The 14,096-nt window shown below is 37.5% G+C and overlaps 1 protein-coding gene across 3 annotated transcripts in view; it reads right to left on the reverse strand.

The window, feature by feature from the left end:
* ZWILCH (zwilch kinetochore protein) overlaps positions 1-14,096 on the reverse strand; it is a 37,686-nt gene that overhangs the window by 11,266 nt on the left and 12,324 nt on the right. For 2 of the 3 annotated variants that reach the window (XM_015568473.1, XM_015568475.1), the window contains exons 5-14: positions 13,434-13,633; positions 12,838-12,908; positions 12,371-12,526; positions 10,872-10,943; positions 5,752-5,845; positions 5,181-5,230; positions 3,518-3,623; positions 2,918-2,997; positions 741-897; positions 196-224 (exon numbers count right to left, since the gene is read on the reverse strand). In XM_015568473.1, the coding sequence (XP_015423959.1) occupies positions 196-224; positions 741-897; positions 2,918-2,997; positions 3,518-3,623; positions 5,181-5,230; positions 5,752-5,845; positions 10,872-10,943; positions 12,371-12,526; positions 12,838-12,908; positions 13,434-13,633 (1,015 nt within the window). The remainder of the gene's footprint in view (positions 1-195; positions 225-740; positions 898-2,917; positions 2,998-3,517; positions 3,624-5,180; positions 5,231-5,751; positions 5,846-10,871; positions 10,944-12,370; positions 12,527-12,837; positions 12,909-13,433; positions 13,634-14,096) is intronic. The other variant, XM_015568476.1, reaches the window with a different exon arrangement.

Genomic DNA, 14,096 nt, shown 5'->3' on the forward strand with positions numbered 1-14,096 from the left:
AATGATAAATTTTACTAAAAGGGCTACTTTTTTGTCTGTCTAGTTACTAGACAGTAGTAATTAAAGGCATTGACTGTCTCATTTATCTGTTTCCTAGGACCTAGGATAGAGGGACACAGATTAGGCACTTAATAATTATATATAGAGTAAATGAATAAAAGAAAAACCACATTTTGATTAAAAAAATAAACTCACCAAATGATTCAAAGATGCAAGTTCTTGACCTATTATGAAAAAAACATACATGCAAATAAGATTTACGTATTATCTGTTGCATGTTAAAGAACCTAAGTAAAAATTTTCATAGTTAATATATAAAAGAGATGCTCAAGCTAAATAGTTTCTCAAAAATAGTCAAATTTTCTGGTACATTACACCATAAAGACATACTATTATTTATTCTAAAAATGATCACAGTTTGCCCTAATAAAAACAACTAAGTGTTGGATATTAAAACAGCATCTCATAAAATCGTTTTTATTAATTACAGTATACTCATAGAATCTCAAAATGAGTAGAATCTCAACTAAAAACAATCAAGCAAGCATTATAAGTATCTTTAATTTAATACCTTTACCGAGGGAGAAACCAAAGGGCCAGAGAATGCCCTTCACAGTGAACTAGGGGCAAAGCCAGAACTACAAATGACTAGGGACAAGTAGAAAGATAAAATCTGAGAATACCTATGGGCTGACAACTGTGGTATACTTTTTAATTTTTTGAGCTGGGCAGGTACTTACCTATGAAAAAACTGATATAATCTTTCTTTAGTTTGTCCAAACCAATTTCCAAAAGCATCTGAACTGGAAGAGTCCCACTGAGAGAAACTGTGTCCATGGCTCCATGGTAAGACTGATGAATGAGCTTACTTAGTAAACTGTTACTTCCACTATGGAGCTAGAAATCAAGAAAATGTTATAAAGCCATAAATAAATCCACTAAGCAAAAGAGAAGCAAACTACATTAGCTACAAGCTAAAAATCATAAACTTGCATCTTTAATCTCTTGCTACTATAAATTGTTTGAATAAAAGCCCCCAAGTTACTTTCTAAGGTGCCTTTCCTGCTTCATTTGTTTAAGTCCAAAGCCAATAAAAAGGGCTTAAACTTATTACTCTCAGTTGCAATTCCACCAAAGAGAAGGCAGAGCTGGTCCTTTGTAACTTTATAACTAGGAATTCTCTTCTCCTGGCTAAGTGCTATTGAGCATCTTTGCCCAAATCTAACATTTTTAACTACACTAAAAATCTACTGTAGCAGAAAACTCTCTCAATGGTCCATGAACATGCCATAAGGAACTCCTTATTGACTACGATATCCAACATACTAACTTGATCACTTGCAAATTAAAAAGAGCTGCAACCTTACAGATCTGACATATGTTCCAAATGTTAAACATATCTAAAGTATTTTCTCACTACTGTCTTCTTATGATCTCTAATTTTCATCATAATTTTTTGCATTTTCTTTTTTTAAACTATTTTCACTTTGTACTCATTGCACCTGGCAGGGATATACTGGTAAACACTTCACAAAAAAAGTCTCAAGGAAAAAATCCAATGGCCAAGACTACACTGTCTAGAATCACTAATGCCCAATTAATCAGAGTTTGCATGTCTTTGCTCTGGAGTGTACATTTGTTCACACTTATGAAAGTTTCAAAGCTTTATAGGCATGCATTAGCTGTGACATTATTTAAAACTAGAGACCCAGTGCACAAAAATCTGTGCACTGGAAGGGGGGTCCCTCAGCCCAACCTTCCCCATTCTCACAGTCCGGGAGCCCTCAGGGGATGTCCTACTGACAGCTTAGGCCCGCTCCCCATGGTCTGGCCTCCCTCTGCAGGAGGCAACCCAGCTGATCAAGGAAAGGCACCACCCCCATCACCCCGCTGCTGCTGCTGCCACTGCCGGGCTGTGGCAGCTGCGAGGCCTGAGCCCTGGGCCTCACAGCTGCCTGAGCCTACGGCTGCTGTGAGCCCCAGGCCTCACAGCCACTGTGGCTTTGTCTGGATGGACGTCTGCAAGACGCCTGCCCTAATTAGCATATTACCCTTTTATTAGTGTAGATTAATTCCTATTAAATAAGGACTCTTTTTGTTTCTAGCTTTTAATATAATCTCTTCTTAATTGTAAAAGCACAAATTCATTATGGAAAATTCATAAAGTATAGAAATGTATAATGCAGTTAGAAAAACTCACTTGTAACCCTAATACCAAAAGTACTGCTAAAACATTTAGTTGCTTCTACGTTTTCCTCTCCAAAATTTACATTCTTTAATACAATAGTGTATATTCTTGTCTTTTTACTGAACATTATAAGAATTTCTCCATATCTGTCAGCATCATTTTTAGCAACTATTACATGTGCCACATGTGGTTATATTATTATTTACTTAGTCATTTCATTTATAGTGGAAATTTAGGTTACTTACATTTTTTTCTACCATAAATGAAGCTCTAATGACTATTCTAATACATAAAATCTTGATACACATTTCTGTATGAGCTTATGATGGATCTTATTGATTCAAAGGGCATGACACATTTGCAGGATCATTATGAAAATTGCTTTTAAGAGTGTTCCAAATTGTAGCCTCATTAGTATATGAGAATTATCATTCATAGCAATAGTAACAATGACAATATTAGTAGCTTACAAATACCAAGCACTTACCTATGAGCTAGGTGCTAAGAACTTTACATTAATTAAATTATTTAATCCTAAAACAACACTATGAGGTAAGTATTTTTCCTACTCCTGCTTTACAGATGAGGAAACTAGCACACAGAGAAATAAAGGAATCTGCCCAGCTAGTGAGTCACAGGGCTAGAATTCAAGCTCAGGTAGTATGCTCCAGAGCCTATGTCTTTAACCTTGATGTTGAGAAAACATTCAGCACACACTACTAAACCTACCCATGGCTGTATGTCACCACGTTGTAGACTCTGAATGATCAATGTGAAACACTTCACCAAGTCTTGATATGAAATCACACCTTGAAAAACAAGTCAGTCTAACATTATGTTCATGGTATTTCTGCAGATGATATATGTCATTAATCTTAAGGACACACAAAGAGGAAGACAAGAATCTGTATTTTATGGATGGAGGAAGGGGAAAGAATACGGCAAAAGACACTGTATTTCTAAAGAAAGAAATTAAACTGCCACAAAATAACACATGTAGTAAAATATTAAGGAATATCTTTTCCTTTCTCTAATAATTATAATTTCACTAAGGTATATGTTTTGATTCATATAAACACAGTTTAAAAACCATCTACCTGGTAAATCTTAGCAGAAGAAAAGGATATTCTATGAACTGCTTTATATTATTAGTACAATTCTTGAGTAGAATGTGCCAGTGCGTTACTAGAAATGAATTTGTAAAACAGGAACTAAACTTGCACACAAAACTAGTAGAACATATTGTGTTATTTCCATAAGACTTAGTTAAAGGTAAGCCTAAGAAGTAACAGGAAAAAGTTTTATTGTACAATCACAATGAACACCTACTACTACTCATTTTGCACCACAGCTGCTCAGCAAAATCCAGATCGCCCCGTACTGTGAAAAGACACTCGATGGAACGATCAAATGCAGTACTGTCGGGCTTCCCTGTCTGAAAAAGAAATGCCAGAGAATACTCAGTTTATTTTTTTTAATTTTTAATATATTTTTATTGACATCAGAGAGGATGGGGGAGAGAGAGAAAGAGAGAGCGAGAAAGAGAGAAAGAGAGAGAGAGAGAGACAGAGAGAGAGAGAGAGAGAGAGAAAGGAAGGAAGGAAGGAAGGAAGGAAGGGAGAGAAAGAAATATCAATTATGAGAATCATTGATTGGCCGCCTCCTGCATACCCCACACTGGGAATCGAGCCTGCAACCTGGGTACATGCCCTCACCAGGAATCAAACCATGACCCGCTGGTTCATAGGTTGAAGCTCAACTACTGAGCCATGCAGCAAAGTTCAGTTTTGTTTTGTTTTTTTCAAAAGTGAAATAGTTTAAGGCCAATAAGCTTTCAAATGCAGCTCTGAGAAAATATAGACCCAAGAACACACACAAAGAAAGATGTGAATGAATTTTTCTACAACTTCATTCACTAATGAAGACACAAACCAATAGTGAAAAACTGAGCCCCTAAAATTGTTTTTATTTTTATTTATTTATTTTTTACAGAGAGGAAAGGAGAGGGATAGAGAGTTAGAAGCATCAATGAGAGAGAAACATCGATTAGCTGCCTCCTGCACACTCCCTACTGGGGATGTGCCCGCAACCAAGGTATATGCCCTTGATGGGAATCGAACCTGGTACCCTTCAGTCTGCAGGCCGACGCTCTATCCACTGAGCCAAACCAGTCAGGGCCTAAAATTGTTTTTAAAACGTGATGCCTAAAGACAAGCACTGACTTTCCTTCATGTAAAAATTTTTAATTACATTACTGTTCTCTCCCTTTTCCTATTTGTCAAATGACAACACAATTAGCTTAATTTAATAATACCACATCTGGCATATTAACACGCTGTCTTGTATTAATATACTAAAGGTATACCACATTACAGTATATTAACTTATTCATTTCTACTTCTCTACAGTTGAGAATTAATAATACATATGTATTGGTTCTATTTAAAACTATTTATCAGCCCTTAAGGCAGTCGTTCTCAACCTTCTGGCCCTTTAAATACAGTTCCTCATGTTGTGACCCAACCATAAAATTATTTTCACTGCTACTTCATAACTGTAATGTTGCTACTGTTATGAATCGTAATGTAAATATCTGATATTAGGCGACCCCTGTGAAAGGGTCATTCGACCGCCAAAGGGGTCGCGACCCACAGGTTGAGAGCCGCTGCCTTAAGGAAAATATTGCTGACATTAAAGACCAAAACAAGACTACCTTCAAAACACTGCCCATGCTGTATGTACCAGATCCATTTGACATGGATGATACAGCATGAAAGATAATACAACCACATTTAAGAGCTATTTCAGTGTACATTTCTTTTTTGTTCTTGAATATGTATTTTTTGCTGAAAAATATCAATAATAAATTAACATACAATATGTACAAACACATGCGTAAATAATGTAATGACAAAGGACTATCTTTGTGGAAAGTGTTTTTAAAAAAATATTTAGATTTCAGTGAGTGTACAATGTAAATGCTATCACTTACCTCTGTGTCTTTTTTTGTAGAATCCCCAAATCCATCCAGTTTATTTAAGTCTAGAAAGTGGCAAAAGCTTATTAATTCTGGATTTTATTTTTCTGCTTTCAAAATTATTTCCATCCTAATCCTATTTTCAAATGACAAATGAGGACAATAAAAGCATAAATGGGGATTTTAGCAAATTACTTAACTCTCCAATGGAAGTCATAATAGATAACCCCTGGGTAGGGGTGTGAGGATGAACTGAGGTACAGTGAAAGCTCCAACACATAATGCTGGGCATCTGGTAGGTGCTCAAGGTTACTGTTGCACCCCTCTTCTACTACAATCTCAAATATGGTTGTGGTATATTAACTTTAAATTAAATCTTATTCTTAAAATTACTTAGGCTGTTACCATTAGCAATTCAGAATGAAAGCCATCCTCTGACCATGACAGACTTCAAAGTTTACTAGTATATATCCCAACCAAAAAGAATACCAAGCCTAAAAAGACAACTTCATTTAAAAATAGCAATTATAAATTCCCAATTAAGAAAAACAAACAATGTAGAAGCGTGTATTAGGAAAACAAACACCATTTAGAAACTCCTGCACAAGTTCAACAGCAGATTTTGCTTCCAGAGGTGCAGGCCATTCAGTTACACCAGTCCTCAAACCAATAGCCAAAACCTATAGGAGATTAAAAAACCCAAAAGCTTATTAGCAGAAAGCACAGTTTAATCAATAAGAATATATTTAATAATATTGTTATTTCTTGAGTATTTACTCACATGCCAGGACTGTTCTAGTGTTTCATATATAGTATGTTATTTAATCCTCACAAAATCTCTACGAGGCAGATATTACTATCTACCTTCATTTTATTAAGAAGAGGCTAAGATAACCTGCTTAAGGTCATACAGTTAGTAACTGATAGTACCAGGACATACAAAGATGGTGTTCTGAACTATGATGCCATGTGTATAAATACTATAGGATTCAAGACTGACGAGCCTGCCCTAAAGATGCTTGTAATTTTGGTTAAGGACTAGTAATACAGATGAAATAATTGGGAACAACAAATGTAAAACAAATTGGAAATTTACATAAAAATAATATAGGCCCTGGCCGGGTTGCTCAATTGGTTAGAGCATCATCCCAATATGTTAAGGTTGAAGGTTCAATCCTCAGTGAGGATACATATAAAAATCAACCAATGAATGCATAAATAAGTGGAACAACAAACTGATGTTTCTTTCTCTCAAATCAGGAGGCCCTGATTGGCCCTAATCGTGGGACAGGCCTAGGGACCCTACCTGTGCACAAATTTCGTGCACCAGGTCTCTAGTCTATATATATATAATAGCCTAAGTGACCATTACAGCGGAATGACCAGAATGAACAGTCGCTATGATGCGCACTGACCACCAGGGGGCAGATACTCAATGCAGAAGCTGTCTCCTGGTGGTCAGTGTGCTCCCACAGGGGGAGCACCGCCCAGCCAGAAGTTGGGTTCATGGCGAGCACAGCTGTAGCGGCAGGAGCCTTTCCCCTCTCCGCAGCAGCACTACTGAGCGGCGGCAGCAGGCACAGCAGGCCGCGATCAGTGCAAGTGGCATAGCGCCTGGCCCTGGTTTGGGCTCCTCCCCAGCCACTTGCAGCTTGGCCCACTGCTACATCCCCCAAAGGGTCCTGGACTGCAAGAGGGCACAGGCTGGGCTGAGGGAACCTCCTCCTGTGCACGAATTTCATGCACCTGACCTCTAGTAATAATATAAATGCATGTGCCTATACATACAATAATTTAAACTGGAGAAAGGAGGTCAAGATGTCCTGGAATAGCCAGGGGAACAATGTGAAACCTCAACTCAACTCCAATCCAAATGTGAGAACTGTCGGCTACAGAGCAGGGAAGGAGATGAAGAGGGTGGGGTGATTCCAACCAGTGGAGTATGACACCTAGAGGACACTAGAAGATTACAAGGAATGGGGGCTACACAGGAATAGTGATGTTAAAACTTAAAAAGATTTTTTATTTCACATGGAAGACAACACCCACTGTTGATTTTTGGCAAGAAAATGACATGATCAAGTAGTTAAGAATTCCTCCATCAGAAATACCTAGGATTTTAAGGAAAAGAGAAAATACAGTATTTCTCAACAAAAGTGATCTTACTCTCTACCCCCAGGGGATACTTGAAAAAATGTGCAGATAAGTTTTGGTGTCACAATATCTGGGGGTACAGGAGCATTTAATTTGGTAGAGGCCAAGGATGCTAAACATTTTGCAACATGTTCAAAGTCCCAAACCACAAAGCATGGTCCTGCCCAAAATGCTGAAATGCTGATAGTGTCCCTGTTGAGAAACAATAAATGATCATTAGAGTGGTCCAAGACGGAGATAAGAGCTTTAACTAAGATGGGCACAGTGAGAGAAACTTCGAAGGAAGAAAAGAACACTATATTTCAGAGAGAGATAGATAGATAGGTAGGTATAGAGGTATATATGTGGAATAAAACAAAAGAAAAAAAATCCTACCCACTTATAAAAATACAGAGGACTAAACTTGGAGAGACTCTGTCCCTGTGCATATGTAAGATTCTGTTAATTTAAGGGAGATTACAACAAAGCATGGACTTTCCTTCTTTTTTTTTTTAATTTTAGAGAGAGGGAGAGAAACATCAATTTGTTGTTCCACTTATTTATGCATTCATTGATTGATTTTTTCAAATATGTTTTTATTGATTTTAAGAGAAGAGAGAGAGAAAGAGAGAGAGAGAGAGAGAGAGAGAAAGAGAGAGAAACATCCATCTATTGCCTCTGGTATGCACCATGACTGGGACTGAACCTGCAACCCAGGCATGTGCCCCAATAGGGAACTAATCGGTGGGTGACCTTCCAGTGCATGGGACAACACTCAACCAATTGAGCCACACTGGCCAGAGTCACTGGTTGATTTTTGTATATGCCCTCACTGGGGATCAAATAAAACTTGGCATATTGGGATGACGCTCTAACCAACTGAACTGCCTGGTCAGGGCCACAGGGCAGGAACTTTCAAGTTAGACAGACATGTATCTGAATGAGTTTTGAACCAGCTCTCCCACTTGCCAGTTGCTGATGCCTTAGGCAAAATAACTAAACCATCTAGCACCACATGTTTGGCACAGTAGAGTGGCAGCTTCCAGCTGTGGTGGTAAGTGGTGGTGGTAGAAACAGTTCTTACTAAAGTAAAACACAGCTGACCAGTGAACAATATGGGTTTGAACTGCACGAGTCCACTTATATGCAGATCCCCCCCACCCAATAAATACAGTAAAAGTATATATTCTTCCTTATGATTTTCTAAAAATTTTCTTTTCTCTCACTTACTTTATTATAAGAAAATAGTATAATATAGATAACATAAAAAATGTGTTAATCAACAGTTTATGTTATCAGTAAGGCTTCCAGGCAACTGTTAATCAGCAGTTAAGTTTTGTGGGAGTAAAAAGTTATACATGAATTGCTAACCATGCAAGGGGTATGTGCCCCTAACCCCCACATTGTTCAAGGGTCAAGAGAAATGAAGGAATGGTGGGATCATATATGGGTTTCTAGTCTGAAGATCTAGTCTGGAGGTTTCATGTTTCATTTTGGATATACTGTACTGAGTTTGAGGCCACAGCCTGTACTCAAGTTAGAAATAATTTGGTGGAAGTAGGAAAGATGGGAATTAGTAACAGCTTAAAGAAGGGATCTGGCCCTGGCTGGGTAGCTCAGTTGATTAGAGCATCATCCTGTACACCAAAAGGTTGTGGGTTCAATTCCTGGTCAGGGCACATACCTTGGTTATGGGTTTGATCCCTGATCAAGGCATGCACGAGAGGCTACTGATCAATGTTTCTCTCTCTCTTCCTCTCTCTCTAAAAATTAATAAAACTTATTCTCGGGTGAGGATTAAAAAGAAAAAGGGAAAGAAGGGATCTGGAGTTCCCTCATAAAGGCATTAGTCAAATCACTGAATGTGTAAGCTCTCTGCCAGGGTGGACAGAGAAGGGCAGAGAGACATAAGGGTAGAAGTAGGATGGCAGCCCACAATAATGATCTCGGAAGAGGAACTTTTAAGAAGAAAAGTGAGACAGGTAGAAAAAGTAGCAAGTTTTACACAAAAATAATATGAAGGAAATGTATTAGAATGCTTGGTACTACACTAGATGTTGAAGGTACAGCAGGAAGAGATAAGTAAACAAATCACTGTGATTGATAATCACTCTAACAAGAGGTGTGTGTTGAGTTCTATAAAAGCACAAAGCACAGGTACCATAAGCCATTCTGAGAGGTCAGTGCAATCATCCTAAGCAAAAGATGTCACAGAGAGCTCACCCAGAAAAGAGGTGGAAGGGCATACCAGATCAACACACACACACACACACACACACACACCAGAAAGTGACAAAGGGTGATAGGATCAAGCTACTACAAGCAGGGAATTCAATATAGCGAGGGTTGGGGGTTCAGTGGGAGTGAAAGTAGGGTGTTAGATTAAGCTAAAGAAATAAGTAGGCACCAATAGGAACATGAGAAGATACTAAACGTCATTAGCCATCAGGGCAATGCTACATAACAAGATACTACTTCATCTCCACTAGGATGACTATGAACAAAAACAAAAGCAGAAAATATCAAAGTGTTGGCAAGGACATGGCGAAATTGAGCCTTCATACGCTGCTGGTAGGAATGTAAAGTGGTGCAGCCACTTTGGAAAATAGTTTGGCAGTTCCTCAAAAGATTAGAGTTACCACATGACATAGCAATTCCACCCAAGAGACGTGAAAAGACATGTCACACAAAAACACGTACGCGACTATTCATGGCAGCATTACTCAGAATAATCAAAAAGTAGAAACAACTAAAATGTTCATCAGCTGATAAATGGATAAACAAAATGTGGTATATCTATACAATGGAATGCTATTCAACAATAAAAAGGAACAAAGTACTACAGAAAGTACATTGGTGGTTGCTAGGGGCTGATGGGGGTGAGAGGTGACTGCTAAATGGGTATAGGTTTTCCTTTGGGAGTGATGAAAATGATCTAAAATTAAAGATGGTCACGGCTGTACAACTCTGTAAGTATATTAAAAACCACTAAACAAGTGAATTTTATGAAATGTAACTTATATCTCAAAAAAGCTGCTAGAAGAAAGAAAAAGGCAGAGCAGTGACTGGATATAACTGACTTTGTATGCCAGGCTAAAACACTTGGAATTTCTACTGCATTAAAATGAGGCACCCCTTTGAGATTCAATTTGTTGAGTAGAGCTAAAATTACTGAAACATAAAATTCTTGAAACACATGCTCATTATTCTTTAGCATCAATCAAAACCCAAGTTATTAACAAGCAGATTATATATGCATTTGAAATAAATTGGCATCTAACCCACCTGGAAAGAGAGGAATCCATCATATAAATAAAAAGCAAACACTCCAGTAAAAGAGGCAGAAGAATGGTAGCTATTAATTATCTAACTAATGCTCCCTTTAAATGTAAGAACCACTACCACATAGGACTAGTAACATTAAGCTGCCCAAATTGCCAAGAGTATCCAATGCCTATATAACATTTGGAACAATTTTTGAAGAACACAAAACTAAGTAACAATGATATTAACAAATATTCTTATGAAAACATGAGCTTTAATGCAAGTAACAAATTCCAGAAGGGTACTCACAAGGAGAAATCTCAGTTCTCTGTGAAGATGATGCAAAGGACTTCTGGGATCTCCTGATTCCACTTTAATATTCTAAAAAGTTCTCAAAGTCAGTTTTCACTGGTAATCCCATCTTTTTGGCATAAGGGTCAGAGTTACTTGCATTTCAAACTACCCACACATTAAAAAATATATTTTATAAAGCACTAATATATTAAAAAAGTAGTGTAAAACTTCATTTAGAACATCTCAGAGATACCACAGATCCTGCCCATCCTGGGCCATCACACTCCATTTCTATACCACAATTGTACCTACATGGAACTAACTGTCCTTACACGCTCTCTTGCTCTCTCCTACTGAATTTCCAAAGGACAAGTAGGAGAAATATAAATACAGCTCAGGACTTAATGATAAACTTAGCATTACTACACACCAAATAACCCAGCCTCCCCAATATATATGCTCCTTAGAAACAAACTAACTAAACCAGTAAGTATGCTGTCCTACCTGGAGGTAAGGTTTTACAACTGCAAGATATTATTTAAAAAGGGGGGGGGGGATTAAAAAATTCTGTTGTATGTAAATTTCTATTGAAGGAAAAGCATTAAGAATATGATTATCCATAATCCCACCACCCTGCGGAATCACTATTAACCCTACCCAGGCTTCTGTGTACCCATTTTTTAAAAACATAGTTGAGATACTACTAAATGTTCAATTTTGTACTTTTCTGCTTTTGTCTGCTTAATAATAAGCATTTCCTATTATTATTAAAGACACTTTAAAGATTTTTAAAGAATGTGTAATATTTCATCATGGAAATCTATTTTAGTGATTATCCTATTTGTTTTGAATATTTTGGAAACACAGCTATATCACTGCAAATAGCTTTGTACATATATTTTTGTTAGCAATTCTAATTAACTTCCTAAGACAGATTCATAGAAATGTTAAAAGGTGAAAGGCTTAGTAATATAATAATTCTTGATGTATTGCCGATACATGTACTCTCTATTTTAAGACTAGCAGATGACAGGGATTTAAAGTACAGCATAGGGAACACAGTCAATAATATTGCAATAACTGTGTATGGTGCCAGGTGGGTATTAGACTTACCAGGGGGAATCTGTTCGTAAGTTATATAAATGTCTAACCACTATCTGTACACCTGAAATTAATATAATTTAAATGGCAGCTATAATGAAAAATTTTAAAAAAGCTATAAAAAGGATAGCACAGATGATGTCACTTTGATAATTTCACTTGAGTCCCAACTCAAGAGACTATTAATCACTGGAAAATCTTAAGTTATATACTTCCAGTGCTGTGAGCAATTGATAGATCAGATCACCTGTAAAACCTCCACTGGCTTCTCTAGCTACTTCAGGGGTAAGTTGTCAGAGCTCAGGGAGGGCAGGGGCTGGGGGAGGGACAGGAGGCATGCAACCCCAGCAACAAGCAAGTTAAAAGTAAACCCACACTGAGTAAACGCAACAGAAAACAGGGCTTACTCCTACCAGGGTTGCAGTTGAAGAGAGTGGAGGGATTTGAAGAATCTCATCCACAGGACTCCAGGAAATATCCAAAGTGATCGTAGTTTGTGATGTGGGGACTGTATCATCCAAGGCAGTGGACTTCAAGAGCTCATACTGGGCAAAGCCCCTGGCTGTAACCTGAAAAGAGGGCATCCAGCACACCAGCAGCTATGCTTTCACATGACCAAAGGCCATTTTCAAAACTACTTTGATTCTTTCCTCAAAAGAAGAAAAAGTAGTAAGCTTTATCCCAAATGGAAAAATAAGACAATTATTCTTAATCACAAAGATTAGCTAAAAGGTAAGAGGGCATATATTTTAATTTCAGTCAGCTGATAGGAAAATAAATACAAACATTTTGATACTACAGAAAAATATGTAGTCATATTAGGAGTGAAAGGCAGGTCAATACAGTTAGAAGAAAATAATATGAGAAGAGAAATACTTACAGCAGACGATTGATGTCTTTTCTTATGTGAATTTTTTAAGTCTTCAAGATTTATAGAATAATTTTTATCAGCTATGGGACATAAAAAAAACCATTTAAATATACAATTCAAAATTACATCTTAATGCTAGAAAATTCAAATTCTGAAGGTACCATAGTTTAACACTAATAATAGTTGAAGTTTTAAATCAGTTGAATGGAATGTTTATAAAAGAATGAAAGTGGAACAAAGCTCAATACTATCATCAAAAATATAACTGTATGCCTACGATGAAACTGGAATTATATTGTCATTATATTCAATTTTTGATCCTCTAATGAAAATTCCAAAAAATATACCCATACAAATAAAATGAAACGCAAACAAAACAGCTATAAACTCCTGTCCAGATTTTTGGAGATCTGTCTCTGGTGTTTCTGGAATATCACCTACATGCTGCAAGTTATACAGTAGACTAGATTCCTGGTGGCTAACATGAATTCCATAGTGTGCACTTCCCTTGTAACAATATACACTTTCAGTAAAACCACAAAACAGTAACTATCAAATAAACATATATACACACACCCATAAAAGTAGTAAGAGCCAGCTCTCACCTTTACAATTGACCGCATATAAGACAATTCCTGTGATGCTGTTACTTGTTGTGATAAGCTCAGCTCCTAGCCAACAGGTCCCTTCAGGATCTGAACTGTCACACCTTACCCAAAGGGGAGGAAGGGCAGTAACTGGCCGGTTAAGCTTTATGTGGGTCATGTTAGGATTGTGAGCCATGGTGTAAAGTCCAATTAACTGCCTTGAAAATAAGAATAGAAAGAATAAATTATAGTTAGAGATTGCCATTCAGTCAAGAATTTTCTTTTCCAAAGATATCATGAAGTATCTCCCAGAAACAAAAATCTGAAAAATGCACATAAATATTTCACCGAATGTAGAAGTGAGAGATGAGCACACAAGGCAGATCAAGACTCACTCATCAAAAAATGACAATGACAGGTTCAGAGCTACTACGGGCAGGGAGTTCAATACAGTGATGGTAAAGGTTCAGTGAGAGTGGAAGTAGGGTGTGAGTTCAGGCTAAGGAAATAAGTAGGATATATCAACTATCTATACTAAGGGTGATATGCTAATTAGACTGGGAGACCTTCCAGACATTCTTCTGGACAAAGCAATGGTGGCGGGGCAGAGGTAGAGGTGGTTAGGGGCCAAGAGGGGAGGGAGGTTGTGGGTGATCAGGTCGGTGGTGGGGGGGGGTGGTG

This window comes from Myotis davidii, unplaced genomic scaffold (genome assembly GCF_000327345.1).
Source record: "Myotis davidii unplaced genomic scaffold, ASM32734v1 scaffold461, whole genome shotgun sequence".
Lineage (NCBI taxonomy): Eukaryota > Metazoa > Chordata > Mammalia > Chiroptera > Vespertilionidae > Myotis > Myotis davidii.